This window comes from Schistocerca americana, chromosome 2, assembly GCF_021461395.2.
Source record: "Schistocerca americana isolate TAMUIC-IGC-003095 chromosome 2, iqSchAmer2.1, whole genome shotgun sequence".
NCBI classification, from domain to species: Eukaryota; Metazoa; Arthropoda; class Insecta; order Orthoptera; family Acrididae; genus Schistocerca; species Schistocerca americana.
In genome coordinates this window covers 32,372,823-32,394,753 of record NC_060120.1, presented here as the reverse complement: position 1 = coordinate 32,394,753, position 21,931 = coordinate 32,372,823, and the positions used below count along the sequence as shown (strand labels likewise).

Here is a 21,931-nt window from a genome sequence, read left to right as displayed (position 1 = left end):
ACCGAGCTACTGAGCGTCTCTCCTGCAGAGTCTTCCACTGGAGTTTATCTGTCATCTCCGTAACGCTTTCGCGATTACTAAATGATCCTGTAACGAAGCGCGCTGCTCTCCGTTGGATCTTCTCTATCTCTTCTATCAACCCTATCTGGTATGGATCCCACACCGCTGAGCAGTATTCAAGGAGTGGGCGAACAAGCGTACTGTAAGCTACTTCCTTTGTTTTCGGATTGCATTTCCTTAGGATTCTTCCAATGAATCTCAGTCTGGCATCTGCTTTACTGACGATGAACTTTATATGATCATTCCATTTTGAATCACTCCTAATGCGTACTCCCAGATAATTTATGGAATTAACTGTTTCCAGTTGCTGACCTGCTATATTGTAGCTAAGTAATAAGGGATCTATCGTTCTATCTATTCGCAGCACATTACACTTGTCTACATTGAGATTCAATTGCCATTCCCTGCACCATGCGTCAATTCGCTCAGATCCTCCTACATTTCAGTACAATTTTCCATTGTTACAACCTCTCGATGCAGCACAGCATCATCTGCAAAAAACCTTAGTGAACTTCCGATGTCATCCACCAGGTCATTTATGTATATTGTGAACAGCAACGGTCCCACGACACTTCCCTGCGGCACACCTGAAATCACTCTTACTTCGGAAGACTTCTCTCCATTGAGAATGGCATGCTGCGTTCTGTTATCTAGGAACTCTTGAATCCAATCACACAATTGGTCTGATAGTCTATATGCTCTTACTTTGTTCATTAAACGACTGTGGGGAACTGTATCGAATGCCTTGTGGAAGTCAAGAGAGATTAGGGCTCGTACAGAGGCATATAGGCAGTCATTTTTCCCTCGTTCTGTTTGTGGGTGCAACAGGGAGAGAAGATGCTAGTAGTGGTACGAGGTACCCTCCGCCACGCACCGTATGGTGCATTGCGGAGTATGGATATGGATGTGGATGTAGATGTAGATGTAGTTGACATTGATAATTTCCTGCAGATTTTTTTTTCAAATTTTTGCAGCACTGACTTTGTGCTGCTGATTCATTGGTATGAACATTCAGCTCCATAAAACTCATGGCTGACTTGGAAATAGACAATAAATTGAGATGTTTAATTGACTAGTGGTCCCAAAGTGTTGTGCTGGATACAACATTTTGTCACTCGAAGGTTTAAAGGACAATAGTGAAACTAAGATCGAGGTTCCAATGGTACTACGAGCTTCCCCTTCTTGTGTGGACTTCAGTCATTCTGCATTCCTTTTGGAACCACCTGTCTGCAGTCGGTAGCTGGAGAGCTAGCTAGACTTTGATGCGGGACGACTCACCGTCAGCCCCTCGCCTTGGCGGCGTCGGCGGCGCGGGCGGGCGCGCGCTATATGCGCGACTCGGGGCCGGCGGCGTCCAGCGGTGACGTCACGGTGACGACGGTGGGCGCGTCCTCGCTGTTGGAGTCTCCGCTGGCGCTGTGCAGCTCGAGAGAGTCGGGCGGCGCCCGCAGGCCGCAGCGCGCCTTCCCGGGCCCGCCGGGCGACGCCGACGGCGACGGCCCGCACTCTGCACACACACCGACGACAGCTGCACTCTCTCCTCTCTCTACACTCCGCAAAACGGGGGCGGGTACCCTAGCCAGTACCTCCAACAAGTGAAGGCGGCATTTTGCCCTTAGGTTGCATATTTATGAAGACATCTACATCTACATCTACATCTACATGGATACTCTGCAAATCACATTTAAGTACCTAGCAGAGGGTTCATCCAACCACCTTCACAATTCTCTATTATTCCAATCTCGTATGGCACGCGGAACGAATGACCACCTATATCTTTCCGTACGAGCTCTGATTTCCCTTATTTTATCGTGGTGCTCGTTCCTCCCTATGTAGGTCGGTGTCAACAATATACAGGCTGTTACAAAAAGGTACGGCCGGCCGGAGTGGCCGTGCGGTTCTAGGCGCTTTAGTCTGGAGCCGAGCGACCGCTATGATCGCAGGTTCGAATCCTGCCTCGGGCATGGATGTGTCTGATGTCCATAGGTTAGTTAGGTTTAATTAGTTCTAAGATCTAGGAGACTAATGACCTCAGAAGTTAATTCGCATAGTGCTCAGAGCCATTTGAACAAAAAGGTACGGCAAAACTTTCATGAAACATTCCTCACACACAAATAAATAAAAGATGTTATGTGGACATGTGTCCGGAAACGCTTAATTTCCATGTTAGAGCTCATTTTAGTTTCGTCAGTATGCACTGTGCTTCCTCGATTCACCGCCAGTTGGCCCAATTGAAGGAAGGTAATGTTGACTTCGGTGCTTGTGCTGACATGCGACCCATCGCTCTACAGTACTAGCATCAAGCACATCAGTACGCAGCATCAACAGGTTAGTGTTCATCACGTACGTGGTTTTGCAGTCAGTGCAGTGTTTACAAATGCGGAGTTGGCAGATGCCCATTTGATGTATGGATTAGCACGGGGCAATAGCCGTGGCGCGGTACGTTTGCATCGAGACAGATTTCCAGAACGAAGGTGTCCCGACAGGAAGACGTTCGAAGCAACTGATCGGCGTCTTGGGGAGCACGGAACATTCCAGCCTATGACTCGCGACTGGGGAAGACCTGGAACGACGAGGACACCTGCAATGGACGAGGCAATTCTTCGTGCAGTCGACGATAACCCTAATGTCAGCGTCAGAGAAGTTGCTGCTGTACGAGGTAACGTTGACCACGTCACTATATGGAGAGTGCTACGGGAGAACCAGTTGTTTCCGTACCGTGTACAGCGTGTGCAGGCACTATCAGCAGCTGATTGGCCTCCACGGGTACACGTCTGCGAATGGTTCATGCAACAATGTGTCAATCCTCATTTCAGTGCAAATGTTCGCTTTACGGATGAGGCTTCATTCCAACGTGATCAAATTGTAAATTTTCACAGTCAGCATGTGTGCGCTGACGAGAATCCGCACCCAATTGTGCAATGACGTCATCAACACAGATTTTCTGTGAACGTTTGGGCAGGCATTGTTGTGATGTCTTGATTGGGCCCCATGTTCTTCCACCTACGCTCAATGGAGCACGTTATCATGATTTCATACGGAATACTCTACCTGTGCTGCTAGAACACGTGCCTTTACAAGTACGACACAACATGTGGTTCATGCACGATGGAGCTCCTGCACATTTCAGTCGAAGCGTTCGTACGCTTCTCAACAACAGATTCGGTGACCGATGGATTGGTAGAGGCGGACCAATTCCATGGCCTCCACGCTCTCCTGACCTCATTTATGGGGACATTTGAAAGTTCTTGTCTATGCAACCCCGGAACCAAATGTAGAGACTCTTGGTGCTCGTATTGTCGACGGCTGTGATACAATACGCCATTCTCCAGGGCTGCATCAGCGCATCAGGGATTCCACGCGACGGAGGGTGGATGCATGTATCCTCGCTAACGGAGGACATTTTGAACATTTCCTGTAACAAAGTGTTTGAAGTCACGCTGGTACGTTCTGTTACTGTGTGTTTCCATTCCATGTTTAATGTGATTTGAAGAGAAGTAATAAAATGAGCTCTAACATAGAAAGTAAGCGTTTCCGGACACATGTCCACATAACATACTTTCTTTGTGTGTGAGGAATGTTTCCTGAAAGTTTGGCCGTACCTTTTTATAACACCCTGTATTTTCGCATTCGGAGGAGAAAGTTGGTGATCGGAATTTCGTGAGAAAATTCCGTAGCAACGCAACATGGCTTTCTTTTAACGATTTCCAGCCCAAATCCTATATCGTTACTGTGACATTCTCTCCCATATTTCGCGATAATACAAAACCTGCTGCCTTTCTTTGAACTATTTCGATGTACTCCGTCGGTTCTATCTGGTAAGGATCCCACACCGTGGATCAGTATTTTAAAAGAGGGCGGACAAGCGTAGTGTAGCCAGTGTCCTTAGTAGGTCTGTTACATTTTCTAAGTGTCCTGCCAATAAAACACAGTCTTTGGTTAGCCTTCCCTACAACATTTTCTATGTATTCCTTCCAATTTAAGTTGTTCGTAATTGTAATACCTAGGTATTTAGTTGAAGTTAAGGTTTTTAGATTAGACCGATTCACCGTGTAACCGAAGTTTAACGAGTTCCTTTTAGCACTCATGTGGATGACCTCACAGTTTTTCGTTATTTAGGGTCAACTGCCACTTTTTGCACCATTCAGATATTTTTTATAAATCGTTTGGCAGGTCGTTTTGATCTTCTGGTGACTTTATTACTCGATAAACGACAGCGTCATCCGCAAACAACCGAAGACGGCTGCTCAGATTGTCTCCCAAATCGTTTATATAGATAAGGAAGAGCAAAGGGCCTGTAACACTACCTTAGGGAACGCCAGAAATCTCTTCTGTTTTACTCGATGACTTTCCGTCAGTTACCACGAACTGTGACCTCTCTGACAAGAAATTGCAAATTCAGTCACATAACTGAGACGATATTCCATAAGCACGCAATTTCACTACGACCCGCTTGTGTGGTACCGCGTTCAAGAGCCTTCCGGAAGTCCAGGAGTACGGAATCGATCTGAAATTCCTTGTCAGTAGCACTCAGCATTTCGTGTGAATAAAGAGCTAGTTGTGTTTCACAGGAACGATGTTTTCTTGACGTATAACTGCTGTGCTGAGAGTACATGTGATAAAAGTGAGATTTCATAACAAAATGATCTAAGTGCACATTTGGGAAGCTAAAAATGTTGATATCTTCTGAGTAAATGTTATTATCTAAGGTTATTATCTAAAATAAGTAATAGTTTTTTTGTCCGCTGGTTTGCATTGCGAGTCAGCGAGACGGTTGGTACTGCTTATTTTTAACAATATTTTTCGTGCTTTATGTTGAATCAGCCAACGCGCAATGTAAGCTCCGTTCCAGGTTCGTTTGGTCTCTCGCTTTTTCTATCATTGCTACAGCAGTCTATGAGTTGCAGCGAACTGAATCGGTGTTCCTTCCTCTCATAATAATGGATACTCACCACCACCAAATGTAGCAATTTCTTTTTATCAAACTACGAGGGTTGTCCAGAAAGTAAGTTCCGATCGGTCGCTCAATGGAAACCACAGTGAAAATCAGAAACACTTTATTTACAATAGTTAGCTACATATTCCAGATACTTCTGCACATAGTCGCCGCTCCGACGTAGACATCTGTCGGAGCATTATACCAAATTTCCAACACCATCTTCTTAGAAGGCAGCCGCCTGTGCTTTCCGACAATTCTCTACGCTGGTCTATAGCGCATAGCCAGCGCCCAAGTGTTGTCTTCGTATCCACCGTTTCATGTGAACAGAGATGATACTAAGGACGAGCCAATTAGGCCTGTGTTGTGGGTGATCGAACACTTATCACCGAAAAAGCTGCAGGAGCGTCTTCACTGCCCCTGCAGAGTGCGGCTGAGAATTGCCATGAAGAAGGAAGTGCGTTGCAGTTGTGTTATGTGGGCTGCATTCATTAAGGCGAACCTCTCAGTGGCCCTCCTACTTGGCGGGAGACATCGTTGTTCTAGGCACCTTTACTCGCTCACAGTGCGCTCACAAGTGGAAAGAGCGTCTTGATGCGATCGACGGTCATACTAGAGACACTGGCCAACACGTATGTGCAAAGCTTCATCGGGTTTTCACTGTGGTGTCTATTTCAGGACCGATCGGAACTTACTTTCTGGACAACCTCGTATTTTCAATGTGCCAGTCTAAGAAATTGTACTTTTTCTCGAACTTCACTATATGAAAATATTTCCTCACTGACTGAGAATGGCTTTTGAAATCAGACAATTTTCCCAATCAAGAAAATAGAAGCTAACAGAAGAGGCATGGAATCGAGGAAACGGACTGTAGTGGAAAACCTATTTGTGACTGTAATGAAAGTGAAATGGGCGTGTGAGGTACACGTAACCAGGCGAATAGCTACTATATGAATAGTGATATTCTGTGCTGAACCGCAGACGATAAGAAAAGTTCGAGGAAACGACCTAACGACGGCTGGGTAGGTCACATTAGGAAACATGCAAGACTAGCAAGGATGCTAAAACAGAACAGAATCGTGGCCAGACCATACTCCAGACCGCTGTGTTTGTAACCTTCACAAAATTTCATTTTACGCAAAGATGACAACTACCTGTAGTCTGCGATCAACTTGGCTAGTTATTTGTCTTGACTATCGTTGTATCTGCAGGTATAAGGGCGCACTGCTTGGTAATGAGTTTTCTAGCGCTGCTGGAAGACGGTGAGAAGCAAGCTGATCCTCTATTAGACGAAACAGCACTATTGCAGCCGCACACAGCCTGCAGAACGAAAGAACAGAATAGCTGGGTAGGTTTAACGTTAAACTCTCGTGGAAAAGGTACATAGGCGAAACGATACTGAAAGCACAACACAGAGTGGGATTTGTAAAGCTGATAAAGGGTAGGGAAAATTGTACGAGAAGCTGAACGGCGCTCCGCCTGTGCAAATAAATTACTCGTATATGTATACCACCAGCGCTGCAGCGTGTGGCTCCTGTTTGGAGGACTCACGTCAACTGAACAGCAACGCTTGTTGCGGCCAAAAGATGAATCTCTCGTTGTGGGCAGCGTAAAATATCAACACAGTGATTCATTTATCTTATGTGGGGAACAATGGTAAATAGAATGAGATATGACTGGCACACAATCGACCTTTTCAGAGAAACAATACGATCTAGTTTGTAAGATGCAAGTGTCTCCACCTTCCAGGCATCGTCATGGCATACCTCCTTACTAAAAGACTCGACGAAAAACCAACCTTGCAGTGTGCCAGCACGCATGGTTGAAAATGTCGAGGAATAAGAAAGTAGCAATATAAACAATCAAATCAAAACAAAGGCTGTCAAGAGATATCAGTAAGAATATCTGCAGTAATAATTCGCACCATCAAGTCCCTAATCAGCATCCGCAAGTATTTTAACTGCATCCTCGGATATTAAAATTTTGTAAATTACGTTAATGTGTTCATTGCCTCCAACCTCTAACCATAGGCTTGGGTTTGGTCTGAATTTTCGTCTGCTGAAGTTTTAGCACGTAGTTAACATTCCATTCACTAAGAAAGTAATGCCTAAAATGACAGTGTTTTAATACAACGTAGTCTGCTATATTCTTGATACATTTCAAAAGTTACAGTTTTCTGTCGTAATTTTTGTGAATTTTTCTGTGGAAATTTTTAACAACGTTGGGAACTCAAATGGTGTCGTTACTAGTTGTCACATATTGCATATTAGCAAATAATTCTAATGTAATGCTTCTGTCAAATGTTCGTCGATTCACCCTAACATTTAATAATGTTAGCGTATTACTCTTAACAACATCATAAGCGTTACAATGTATACTTGTAAATGTATTTAAGAGAAACATTAAGAGCTTCAATAATTCTATACCGTCCTTTATTTATGGGGTACGTGACGCGCAGATCTGAGTCAGAATATGGAGAGAAGTTTCCAAACAATGGAGTGCCTTAGATTAGACTTTTACATCAGTCTGTGGCAACCTAATTGCAACAATGACAGCGATAAAGGAAAGAAACAGGAATGACTCACGTATAACGCATAACAAGCGGTTCTGAGCTACCATGTATCGAACTATGCTGCAACCACCCACCATAGTACGTAATGCAGCCTCCACGGGCGGCAGTACAGGTGCTAATTCTGGCATCTAGTCGATCGTACAGATGACGAATACTGTCCTAAGATACGTTATGCCACGCCTGCTCGACCTGTTCACGTAGTACTGTAAGAATTTTTGGCTGACGAGTCACTTCTCGCCCCATCATATCCCACACATGCTCGATTGGAGACAAGTCCGACGATCGTGCTGGTCAGGAAAGTTGTTCCATTTCTTGCAGAGCACGTCGAGTTTCACGGGCAGTTTTTGGGCGAGAAGTATCCTGTTTGAGCGACGCATCACCTTTCTGTTGCAAGAACAGCTAATAACCAGTTCACAACAGTTTGTGTCGACTCGTCTCGGCCCACAAGCCTTTTATCTGAGCTGTGGTAGCGGCACGATCTGCCACTGCTGCCTTTACAATACGACGATCGCGGCGGGCGTCTGTGCTGCGCTGGACGTCCAGACCCTTGTCTACAGGTGTGAGAAAGTTCACGTGACCACTGACCCCAGTATCGTTGCACAACTGACGCAAAACATCCAACTCGTGTGAGAATACGCCGAAAGGACCATCCTGCACACTCGGAAGGCCACAATTTGATCGCTTTCAGACTCACTCAGTGGGACGTAGGAAGCACGAGTGCAACTCCGTTGCTTGGTTGCCTTCTTGCTTCACACGTTTTTACCACACTGAGACTTCTAGTTGTGGGCATTCCCGATTAAAGGGTGGATACAGATGGCGCTCTGTTAGCTATGCCACTACGCTGTCTGTTGGTTCAAAATGGTTCAGATGGCTCTGAACACTATGGGACTCAACATCTGAGGTCATCTGTCCCCTAGACTTAGAACTACTTAAACCTAACTAACCTAAGGACAGCACACACATCCATGCCCGAGGCAGGATTCGAACCTGCGACCGTAGCAGCAGCGTGGTTCCGGACTGACGCGCCTACAACCGCTCGGCCACAATGGCCGGCTATCTGTTGGTGAATGATGTTGAAACCATTACCAGTATATCTACTACCCCCACGTCATTGCATGATTTTAAACCTTTCCAAAACTTTTTCGTTGCTCTATGTGTGACCAATCCGATACCAACAAAACCAAAAATAGTTAGGATTCTGTGTAATCGACAACAAATGGTTTACATGCTTAACGTCGAATATTTAAAGTATTACCTAATCTGTAAAGTAATCAGTCGTATAAAGATGTTTTATATATAAGAGTTAGATTCTTTACAGAAACTGTGGTCGGGGTGTAGCAACGATTGTTTTCACAAAAAGGATTAGAACTTTGATAATTTTCTGTATGTACTGTTCCCCAAGCAACTATCGGTTCTTTAATATATTGTACCTTTGTATTTACATGTTGTAAATCACTGTTGATTTCATGCAAAATCTGAATTTTTATAAATACTGAAATCTTTTCTCACATGACCACATATTGAAGTTAACGGTTACTTAACATGCGTAAAATAGCATTTCAATCTGCTGATGTGTATAGATCGAGAATGTGTGCTTTAGATCACATACAGTATATCTTACAGATAGGTGAGCGTAGAACTACATTTACAGCCCCTTATGTATTACAGTTATGACACTAAAAATAATCAGAAAATTCGCAAGTATGATTGAGGTTAACGTCCAAATTCAAATGATGCACAAACTTCTATTTGACATCCGGAACATACGAATTAATCAGTTTCATGTGAAGAATGTCAAAGAAGATAATGCTTTCTAGGAACCATGAAGGCTTTAATTTTAGCTTGTGAGTTTTTGAATTAGATTGACGTCGCTAAATACTAGACAGTCGCTGCAGCGCATCGGTTGCAAGGAAGAATCTGCTTGTGACGCGGCGTTCATTGCCTAAAAGGCGTTTGCACGCTGCAGACCTCGTGAAAAACTATGATTGCTTTTGAGATTCGTGCTTTGACCCCTCTCACAAGTTTACCGTGCGGCCCCGCCTGCTCATTACGCCCGGAGAGCGCGGCTTTCAGTGTACGCCTAAGCGCTATGCAACCAAAGTGACGTTCAAGCTACGCTGTTAAGCGAAATTGCAGGCGTTGACTAGCGTGCCTTTCAAGCGGATCCTCGAACAATGCAATGTTTCGTGCACGGACGGCTCGTTTATTGCATTTTCATTTAGCACTTTTAAAATAAGGCTCGATATTCTAAATGAAGATATAATTTTTCGATTATAGGTGTCCTTCTGTGCATACAAATCATCTGTATATATAGAGCTTTGTTACAAAGGATTGATAATTTGGTAAATGAACAGGAACAAAGGAGGAAGTCTATTGCCAGTGAGGAGTAGATCACTGAATTGTAAACCGCACATCCCGCAGGCTGTACAAATCATCGTACCATTAAAACCCTAAATTGTGAAATATTTGCCCGACTCAGCCAATGAAATAACTTCAGTAATCACATCCACTAACAGTAACAAGTATCAGCAGCTAGAAAATTGCCATCAGTGAAATCAGATCAGACCTCATTGATTTTTAGAACCCAGCACATCTCTCTCAAAACCACCGGGCTCAGTGGTAGAGAGTACGCACATGTCGGAGAATAACTCAGCCAAAGTCGAGGTTCCGGTTTTAACATAAAAATTACAGCCTACAGCGAAAGATGTCATGAAATTAACCTCTCTGATTTGCATACTGGCGCTATGAAATGTCTTTGCCTCTTTCTATCTGCGGCTAAGCAGTCCATTATAACATCCAAACTTCCATTAACTTTATCAGAGTTCCGCAATGAAAAACAATTTATACAAGTGTACCGCGCTTAATACCATCAACGGGCTGAACCATAGAATGTGCCTAGCGTAATTTTAGAGAAAACAGCATCTTTAAGAACTAGTGTACAACTTGTACCATTTGTTTACCCGAGGAGGTCGGGTGGGAAGTTGGTTTCTGTGCACAGTACTGAAGCGATAATTTTCAATGGGATAGCTGCTCACACTCTGGCGTCCATGAGAAATAATTGAACAATGACCTGCTACACAGTGACCCATCTATCAGCGGATCTGACGTAGCTGACCCCTGTTCCTATTGTACACACATTAGCTCTGTAATCATTATATTTACCAATAGAAATAATAGCAGTTGATCCTTGACAAATCGACTCTCAAAATGCTATTGCCTTCACGACTAGCAAAACGATCAGTATTTCTGTGTCGCTTGTTTAATAAATCATTACATAAAATCGGTACTGAAAAAATCTCAACAAAACCAGACTGTTGTATCTGAACTCTTTCATATAGATGCTGTGGGCAAATACCAGCCACATGGACAATATGAGATCTGCTAGAATCGTCACTTAGCGTGCAAAGGTATCACGGTCTCTAATATTACAGGAACTCTATCCCACCAACATGACAGGTACTTACAAAGTAATTGTTCTGAAGTGTAAATAGTTGTTTACAATTTACCTCTTACGAAAACGGTCGAACTGCTAAGCAAAAGTGTGAGGCTGACACTCCGTTGCAATGAGGCGTTCGTTGCAGTCGCAGATGCATATTTAATGTTTCATCATTAGAGCCATAAAGTAATTACAGATGTGGCTCAATGTGAGGAAAATCGTTAAATTACTAACTCCCAGCAGTGTCTAACACGTGAAGTCTTTGAGGAAATGATGAATAATCGCTGCATTTCATCGACCCCTTAATATGGGACGAAATAAAATAGAAAATATTAAAAGAAATATTATTTACTGTAGACACGGAACACAAATGCGTGTCACTTTCTGACATGACGTCCCCTATGGTCAGTGCAAGTTTATGAAATCTCATATAGTTTCTGAATTCTCGTACAACTCGATTCGTTTGTAGGAGCAAGCACTCGAACCATAGTGCGCCGTAGCTCTTCAGCAGAACAGACCTTCTTTGCACCCAGTGCTTCTACTAGTGGTCCGAAAATATGCAAGTCACGAAGGTAAAGGTCTATGCGGGAAAAACTCACACGTCATGCCTGTGACAGTCTTAACAGTTGCTCGGGCCCTCGTCGCCGTGCAATGTCTTGTTGCAGCAAAGCATCTACGTACAAAAGCCACATCGGTTTGGTTTGATTTCAAACTATAAATTTCTCACAAAGGAGTACTATGATTTAGACAGCTGCTTTTCTCGTGCTATAACGTGACGTTCCTGATCTGGACGCCAAACAATTTGGGAACATCTGACTTCATTTGTAGACTTGCTGCCAGGGAAAATACGTATTACCTATCTGACCCTTTCTTCGGAGAAGAATTTCAGTCAGAGACTGAGCAAGGAAATATTGTTTGTTCTTGGTTCAATATGCTTGTGCAATAGTCCTACTTGCTTTATTTCTGGACCAACGGTTGTGAGTCTTCAACACTGTGCCACTTAAGCATATCGACATCCTGTTAAGAGCAAAGCTTCAAACATACAGGCTACTGGCGCCATTTTCGCTGTTTTTATTATGCGTTATGGTTTTCAGCTGTACTCGTAGTTTCCATTTACCGGAGATAGCGAGAAATTGGAAGAGATTTTTTCAACGGCTATGTTTTACTTGTGTGTTTGTCTCAGCTGGTCGCGAATAGAGAAAAGGGGAGGATTATTGTGCAAACAGGAATGTAGGGCAGCAGAGTTTCTTGCAGCACGTGTCGCAGATATTGGCTCAGAGCGAGCGGGTCTTGCATGTCGATGTCGCCGGCTAGCAGCTGCGCTGCCCTAAATTTCATTTTCTCAACAGACCCGCCCATCGGCAATACGACGAGAATAGTCGGAGGTCGGGAGACGAAAACAATATACTCCTCTTATTGTCTGATATTTATGTTTGGATTTTAAAACTGTCATTATGTGCTATTTAAATTGTAAGAATTGCTGCTACATATGACAGTTAAATTCCACCATACATAGCTTAGCTGAAAAGTTAATTTTGTGGAATCATTGCGACATTACCTGAAGGATATCATGCACGCTCGGTAGATGTCCTCTAAGGCCACTTTAAACCAGACGTTGCCACACTCTTCCAATACCTTTTGATGACCACCTGCTTTTTATACGATAGCAAATATTACAATATGATCGATAGCATAGCCATGGTTTTCATTTATCCATATTGTTAATTGTATTAAGGAAGAATTGGTGAGCGAGCTTTATACTCCGCTTTCATGAAATAGGACAAGAAATCGCTTTAGAGATCAGCGATTATTTTTAGAACTTACACACAGAATTTGGCTGTATGGCAACGTTTTCATTATTGTGTATTTCTGTATGATGTACTTCCGTTGTGGCGATCAGATCAAAAAAACAATAAAAAACATGTGCCCTGAAAAGTTCAGCACAGTTTTTCACGAGATTCATTGTACTTAACTCCGTTAATGTTTCTTGATCTGAAGACGTCTATGACTGAAAGGTGTCATAAGAAATAATAAATTTATCGCGATCCAAACAAAGTTTGCATGTAAAAACTCTGCTTTCCCGCATCGACCCTGTTTCTATCCATATGTGTACAACATGTTCTGTCCCCGTGGAATGAACAGAACTTGGACGATCGTCTGGGCGCATGCAGATCTTCATTTAAATTAATCCAGTTCCCGTCGTGCAGTTCAGAGGAAGTCCATCAAGGACAATTTAGTATCTGGAACTCAATTTTTGGTAACGAAAGTTTGCTGACTTGAAGCATTCAAAGAATAGCGTTTGGTATGGTGGATTTAAACTAGTCTAGATTAGATTCACGTTCGCTATTAAACGAAGGCGTATACGATCTCTGTCACAACACTCTTTTTATTGTAAGGTTATACACCAAACAAGATAGGACCTATACTCGGTAGACACAGCGTTAGTCCAGTGTTCTAACGACAGCGTTTTAATCTAGTGTGTACAAAGTGCCATGTGAATGCGGTGAAAATTACATAGGGCACACTATCAGTACCGTGTCGAGTACTGCACTGAATCTGTGAGGGCAGTCAAGGGAAAACGAGACAGATGCAAAAAAGTAAATGAACTGTTTATTATTTCAAAGATGATTGTCATAACTACACTCCTGGAAATGGAAAAAAGAACACATTGACACAGGTGTGTCAGACCCACCATACTTGCTCCGGACACTGCGAGAGGGCTGTACAAGCAATGATCACACGCACGGCACAGCGGACACACCAGGAACCGCGGTGTTGGCCGTCGAATGGCGCTAGCTGCGCAGCATTTGTGCACCGCCGCCGTCAGTGTCAGCCAGTTTGCCGTGGCATACGGAGCTCCATCGCAGTCTTTAACACTGGTAGCATGCCGCGACAGCGTGGACGTGAACCGTATGTGCAGTTGACGGACTTTGAGCGAGGGCGTATAGTGGGCATGCGGGAGGGCGGGTGGACGTACCGCCGAATTGCTCAACACGTGGGGCGTGAGGTCTCCACAGTACATCGATGTTGTCACCAGTGGTCGGCGGAAGGTGCACGTGCCCGTCGACATGGGACCGGACTGCAGCGACGCACGGATGCACGCCAAGACCGTAGGATCCTACGCAGTGCCGTAGGGGACCGCACCGCCACTTCCCAGCAAATTAGGGACACTGTTGCTCCTGGGGTATCGGCGAGGACCATTCGCAACCGTCTCCATGAAGCTGGGCTACGGTCCCGCACACCGTTAGGCCGTCTTCCGCTCACGCCCCAACATCGTGCAGCCCGCCTCCAGTGGTGTCGCGTGAGAGTCGCTTCTGCCTTGGTGCCAATGATGGTCGTATGCGTGTTTGGCGCCGTGCAGGTGAGCGCCACAACCAGGACTGCATACGACCGAGGCACACAGGGCCAACACCCGGCATCATGGTGTGGGGAGCGATCTCCTACACTGGCCGTACACCACTGGTGATCGTCGAGGAGACACTGAATAGTGCACGGTACATCCAAACCGTCATCGAACCCATCGTTCTACCATTCCTAGACCGGCAAGGGAACTTGCTGTTCCAACAGGACAATGCACGTCCGCATGTATCCCGTGCCACCCAACGTGCTCTAGAAGGTGTAAGTCAACTACCCTGGCCAGCAAGATCTCCGGATCTGTCCCCCATTGAGCATGTTTGGGACTGGATGAAGCGTCGTCTCACGCGGTCTGCACGTCCAGCACGAACGCTGGTCCAACTGAGGCGCCAGGTGGAAATGGCATGGCAAGCCGTTCCACAGGACTACATCCAGCATCTCTACGATCGTCTCCATGGGAGAATAGCAGCCTGCATTGCTGCGAAAGGTGGATATACACTGTACTAGTGCCGACATTGTGCATGTTCTGTTGCCTGTGTCTATGTGCCTGTGGTTCTGTCAGTGTGATCATGTGATGAATGTGACCCCAGGAATGTGTCAATAAAGTTTCCCCTTCCTGGGACAATGAATTCACGGTGTTCTTATTTCAATTTCCAGGAGTGTATTAATGTATTTATCCCACTGTGAGACGAGATGGTCAATTCCTTCATGGAAAACAGTTTTCGGTTACCTATGGAACCATGATTGCACGCAGGCGTACATCTCTTCGTCCGAAGCTAATCGACAGCCACGAATGTCTTTCATCAAGATTCAGGGCTCCCACAATGTTGAAATCACGTAAGGATTTCCCAGCGAAACTTATGGACCGTAGTCGAAACAGCCTTGGTACCTGAGAAGCCCTTACACTTTGTCGCCATGGAATTTCTATATTTTGGGAGTTCTCAAAAAAGGCAATTGTGACCGTGGAATTGTTTCGGGCGAAGAGCTACACGCCTGCGTATAATGATCTTTCCGTAGGCAACCGGAGACATTTTTCCATGAAAGCACTGACCTTTGTGCCTCACAGTGGGGTAAATGTACTGACAATTATGGCGATTACTTTTGAAATAATAAAAAGTTTACCTACTTTTTTCTATCTCTCTCGTTTTCATTTGACTTCGGACATAAAAAAATTTCCTGATTAATTGCTGCAGATTCTGTCTCATCCCTTGCAGCACGATTCCTTATTTTATTATTTTTGTATAGTGACTGGATTGCCTTAAGCTTTACCTTGTCGAACGCCTTTTCATATTCGATAAATATATAATAAATTAGTAACGTAAATTGTCTTTTCTCGGTTACTTGCACCAAAGTTGAAAGACAATCATAACACGTACCTTGACAAATAGAAAATCTCTTCAGGTGTATGAAAATCCTTTTTATAGGACTCACGACCGCTTTCGTCGTTTTACAATCACATCTTCAGGTGATCATCTAGACATAGACACATATACGTTATATTTACCTTATAGTATAAGTCCGCAGTCTTAAAATGTAGCTGTAATAGCAAGGCTGGGGTTATGTGGCAGACTCAACATTCACTGTCAATCGAATAGATTGCCTGAATAACGGTCAGTTTCCAGATTCGTCGTTTTTACTGTTCCTTCCTATTGTCATCAATCTTATTTTAATTCTAGGCACTGGCTTTTCTCCAGTGGAAATGCAGCCTTGGATCTATCACTGGTTTCAGAGAATAGCTCTCGGTGACTTGTTTCTATTTTATCCTACATTTTATAATGTCGTTTAATTAGGTAATGTTCTCGTGATTTCGTCGGTAGTAACGCAGCGTTTTATTATTTTTATTAGACCGTGCCAGATGATCGGGGATCGAATGACTACGTACAGCTTTTATTTCTGACGTTTCACCTCTTTATCGACTTAGCTTTTACTCTAAATTGACGACGAGTGTTGGGTCTTCCTTATAACCTCATGTTGCTCATCTTACAACCTGAGATATGTGAGTACCTGTTATTACAGCTACATTTTAAAGGGAAAACAGAATGGATATGTGTTTATATCTAGATGATCGCCTGAAGTTGTGACTGCAATGCCATGGAAGCAGTCGTGAGTCCAATAAAAAGAATTTTCATGCAGCTGAAGCGGTTTTCTATTTTCCAAGACGCATATTCGCAGCTGTGATTGCAATGATTATATAATAATAACATGCTTTACATTTTCTAAAACCACGTTGTACCTCTAACATACGTGCTTCTTTTGTTAGTATTAAGAAGTGTATCGACAAACAAAGCAACAGTGAAGGAATCTCAAGGACTGGAATCCATAGTATCAAAATTGTTCCAGATTGACGAATAATCGAACAAGTGTGAGCATTAAACCATTTAGGGTGTTATTTTAAATTTCCGAAGTCCGTTGATGTATAGCTAAAATTGGCCAGATTCAGATATTTCTCTGGAACAATACAGTGTGCATTGAAACATAACTTACGGACAGAAATATTAACTAAACTTTAAAAAGTAATAGCGTTGGCCTTTCTGCTGTTTGGTAGCGAATGTTGGATCCTAACATCTAATCGATTACGACGAATCGAATCATCAAAGATGAAGCCCCTCCACTTTGTAGCGAGATATTCGTTATTCGACCAAAGAGAAACACTAATATTAGACAACAACTAAATGTTGAGCCCATTACAGATATAATTGAAAGGTACCGACTGACTGGAAAGACCATATGTAAAGTATGTCCAATAACAAAAGCTACAATACAATATAACCCAACAGGAAAGAGCAACGTTGGACGTCCTTTAAAGAGATGGCGTGAAGAATCACGAGGTGGAACAGGCCAAAAGGCCTAATTGTTAAAGACGATTATGATGATGATTATGAAGATGAGTTCAAAAATTTCCAAAAGCCAGTGACATCAGAACACTGCCATACGAAGGTTCATTAAGTCAGCCTTGAGGATTACAAAATTTTTATCTCGAACTGTTTTTTTTTTCGAGAGCTGTTAATTATCACGACTCTACAGTGAAAAAAGCGGAGACGTTGTGGTGTCGAAACAGTAATCTCTCAAGATTAGTCTTAGAAATGATTTACTTCACTCCTCTTTTTATTTTTCCTTATTTGGTAGTGTTATTTTTGCATTGCTGTTACGATGGTACGCTTCGTTTTATGATTGTCTAGTTTGTAAGGCAGTCCAATTCCTTTCAGAGTATGCTTATATTTGGCAATCATGCACAACGGCTCGCTCGTCGAAAGATCCGTACCTAAAGACCAGAAAGTTGCGGAAGTCAGTCAGCCAATACCCAAGAAAGGAAACACGAGTAATCTGCTGAACTACAGACCCATATCGCTAACGTCGATTTACTGGAGGATTTTGGAACATGTAATATGTTCGGAAATTGTGGGTTTCATCGAAAAAACGACTTTTAACAAACAGCCAACATGGAGTCAGAATATATCGTCCTTGTGAAACTCTAATAGTTCTTATCACGAAGTAGTCTTGTCAACAGGGATGTCAAATTGATTACATGTTTTTAGATTTCCAGAAGGCTTTTGACACCGCTCCTCACAAGCGACGTCTAGTCAAATTACGTGCCTGTGGAGTATAGTCTCAGTTGTGCGACTAGATTCTTGATTCCCTCTCAGAAAGGTCACAGTTCCTAGTAACTGACGGAAAGTCACAAAGTAAAACAGAAGTAATACCGGGCATTCCCAAAGGAAGTGTTGTAGGAGCAGTGCTGTTCGTGATTTACATAAACGCTTTAGGAGACAATCTGAGAAGTCTTCTAGATTGTTTGCAGATGATGCTATTATTTACCGTCTTATAAAGCTATCAAATGGTGAAGACAAATATCAAAACGATTTAGACACGATATCTGTGTGGTGCGGAAAGTGGAAATTGACTCTAAAAAATGAAAAATGTGAATTCATCCACGTGAGGACGAAAAGTAATCCGCTAAATTTCTGTTATAAGACAAATCACATAGATCTAAAGGCTATAAACTCAACCAAATACATAGGGATTACAGTTACGGGTAACTTAAACTGGAACGATCACATGGGTAGTGTTGTGTGGAAAGCAAACCAAAGACTGTGATTTATTGGCAATACACTTAGAAAATGCAACAGGTCTACTAAAGAGGCAGCTTACACCACGCATGTCCGCCCGCTTCTGAAATACTGCTGCGCGGCGGTGTGGGATCCGCATCAGATAGATGTGACGGAGGATGTCGAAAAAGTTCAAAGAGGGGCATCTCGTTCTGTTTTATCGCGAAACAGGGACGAGAGTTGCACGGAAATGATACGCGAACTGGAGTGTCAATGATTAAAGCAAAGGAGATTTTCTTGCGGCAGGATCTTCTCAGGAAATTTCAATCAGCAACGTTGTTTTCATAGTGTGAACATATTTTGTTTGTGTCCACCTCTGTTGGGAGGAAAGGTCGTTATAATAGAGTAAGAGAAATCGGACATCGCACGGAAAAAAAGTGTTCGTTTTTCCTGCACGCTGTTCGAGAGTGGAGTGGTAGAGAAATAGCTCGAAAGGGGTTATATGAACTTTCTGCCAAACACTTAACTGTGAACTGCAGAGTAATCACGTAAATGTAGATGTGTAGATGTAGATTAGTTGTTACGTGAAGAATCTACATCTACATCTACATCCATACTCCGCAAGCCACTCGACGGTGTGTGGCGGAGGGTATTTGGAGTACGTCTATCGGTTCTCCCTTCTATTCCAGTCTCGTATTGTTCGTGGAAAGAAAGATTGTCGGTATGCCTCTGTGTTGGCTCTCTGAATTTATCCTCATGGTCTCTTCGCGAGATATACGTAGGAGGGAGCAATATACTTCTTGATTCCTCGGTGAAGGTATGTTCTCGAAACTTCAACAAAAGCTCGTACCGAGCTACTGAGCGTCTCTTCTGCAAAGTCTTCCATTGGAGTTTATCTATCATCTCCGTAACGCTTTCGCGATTACTAAATGATCTTGTAACGAAGCGCGCTGCTCTCCGTTGGATCTTCTCTGTCTCCTCTATCAACCCTATCCCACACTGGTGAGCAGTATTCAAGCAGTGGGCGAACAAGTGTACTGTAACCTATTTCCTTTGTTTTCGGATTGCATTTCCTTAGGATTCTTCCAATGAATCTCAGTCTGGATATCTGCTTTACCGACGATCAACTTTATATGATAATTCTATTTTAAATCACTCCTAATGCGTACTCCCAGATAATTTATGGAATTAACTGCTTCCAGTTGCTGGCCTGCTGTATTGTAGCTAAATGGTAAGGGATCTTTCTTTCTATGTATTCGCAGCACATTACACTTGTCTACATTGAGATTCAATTGCCATTCCCTGCACCATGCGTCAATTCGTTGCAGATCCTCCTGCATTTCAGTACAATTTTCCATTGTTACAACATCTCGATATACCACAGCATCATCCGCAAAAACCCTCAGTGAACTTCCGATGTTATCCACAAGGTCATTAATGTATATTGTGAATAGCAACGGTCCTACGACACTCCCCTGCGGCACACCTGAAATCACTCTTACTTCGGAAGACTTCTCTCCATTGAGAATGACATGCTGCGTTGTGTTATCTAGGAACTCTTCAATCCAATCACACAACTGGTCTGATAGTCCATATGCTCTTACTTTGTTCTTTAAACGACTGTTGGGAACTGTATCGAATTGTACGGTATATCCATATTCCGTGACGTAAAGTGCCTAGTGGGATGCAAGAGAGACCCTTACGGCTCTAATCGGACAAGAGTAAATCACCGAACAAATTAGTGAATAACCAAACAAGCGCTGAGTGCGTCGCTGCATAGGCGGTCGTCGACAGCTGGGGGCGCGCTGCCGGTTATGCGCGATTTCTGGGGCAGACGTGTCGGCGGTTGTTGATCGTAAAAACTGAGCTGCATCCTGACCCAGAAACCGACTCGTATACAGTTTTCGCGAAGCGTTAACACTCGCAGCTACGGAAAGCGAGAGCGCCCACCAGTCCCGCAGATTGGCGCGAACCGCGTGCCATCTAACGAGCCCCTACTGTTTGTTTCCTGTCAGGTTGCTGCAAAGGCAGTCGCCGCCGGAAATGTGTCGAGCCGCAACTCGAAACAAACTATCAGCGCTGGAGCTCTGCGCCTCTGAGGGACACTGCTGAGAATTGTTATGGCTTCAACATTCTCTACAGACTGTGGCGCGTGAGCTGTAAGAAAATAATTTTCGTCACTACCGGGTCTACTACTGTCGGATTCACGAACCGATGATACTGTAATGTAGGCGTAACAAAATGATTTTGTTTCTCGTTTTCCGTTTAAAATACTAAAAATAGCCGAGCGGTTCTAGGCGCTTCAGTCTCGAACTGTGTGACCGCTACGGTCGCAGGTTCGAATCCTGCCTCGGGCATGGATGTGTGTGGTGTCCTTAGGTTAGTTAGGTTTAAGTAGTTCTAAGTTCTAGGGGACTGATGACCTCAGATGTTAAGTCCCATAGTGCTCAGAGCCATTTGAACCAATTTTCTAAAAATAGTTGAAGTTATTGAATTTGTTGGGAGTTAATGGCGTCATAACGAAAGCAGAGCTGCCTTGCGGAGGGTGCGTGTAATTACATGCGAAATCGGTGGTCAATTGGTGTCGTAATTCTGTCAGTAGCACCCTTTAGCGACACGTATTACCATTTGAACAATTATAAAGGCTGCCATGGACAGTCATACTGTGACAGATTAGCAATTTGGAAATCATTAGAGCACTGGCAAACTTCAGTACGAACGTGGAATAAATTTAACCTTTAAACACGTATGTTGGGTCCAGGCATTGTTAGGAAGTGTGTTACATACCAAATCGACAAACAAAGTAAGATGATATGCACCGGTACAATTATTCTTTCAAAGCTATATTTTGCCACTTTAAATTGAAGAATTTTAGTATTCGTAAAAGAACGAGACTCGTTTTCGTTTGCGCAACATAGTCCCATTTCGCAACGAAACCTCTCTGTTAACAATCCCATAACCAAGCACGATCGCTAAGGGAAGGAAGGCTACAGGGTTAGACGCGAACTTTTATGCCATCTCTTATGATTTCGTTATGGACGTCACGTTTAACTCTAATCTTCCTTCCTTGAGACATGACACATTTTTCTTTTTCAGGAGGTAATTTTCTTTGTAACGGGTGGGGCAGCTTCTGTCACCATTGTACAGCCTGTCGACTGTCACAACACTGTATTTAACCTGCGAAATTTTCAGCACAAATGAAACATATTTTTTATCACACAATTAATACATTTTGACAGATGTTCTATTTATGTATGCCATGAACTTCTTGTGATATCTTACTTACATAAAGTGGCAACTTATTGACATTTTCCGCCTCGTTTTTAATTCACGACGTACCGACATACAATACGGCGTTACGTTTAATATTTTAAATTCTACACTAAACTATATCCAGACATGACATTTCTAAATTTTTCACTCTTCTTATTGGTGTCGATAGTTTTTTAATATATTGTAGTAAATTTACGTTATTACTTGATTTCGACGGTACTTTCCTAATTAACGAAATATCGGAAATAAATAAT

At 43.3% G+C, this 21,931-nt stretch overlaps 1 protein-coding gene across 7 annotated transcripts in view; it reads right to left on the bottom strand.

The window, feature by feature from the left end:
* Positions 1-21,931, bottom strand: part of LOC124589717 (inward rectifier potassium channel 4-like) — a 705,609-nt gene that overhangs the window by 288,352 nt on the left and 395,326 nt on the right. For 6 of the 7 annotated variants that reach the window (XM_047131589.1, XM_047131587.1, XM_047131584.1 and 3 more), the window contains exon 6: positions 1,339-1,567. The exons of the other annotated variant lie outside the window; for it this stretch is intronic. In XM_047131589.1, the coding sequence (XP_046987545.1) occupies positions 1,386-1,567 (182 nt within the window). In that variant the 3' untranslated portion in view covers positions 1,339-1,385. The remainder of the gene's footprint in view (positions 1-1,338; positions 1,568-21,931) is intronic. 7 annotated transcript variants of the gene reach the window in all.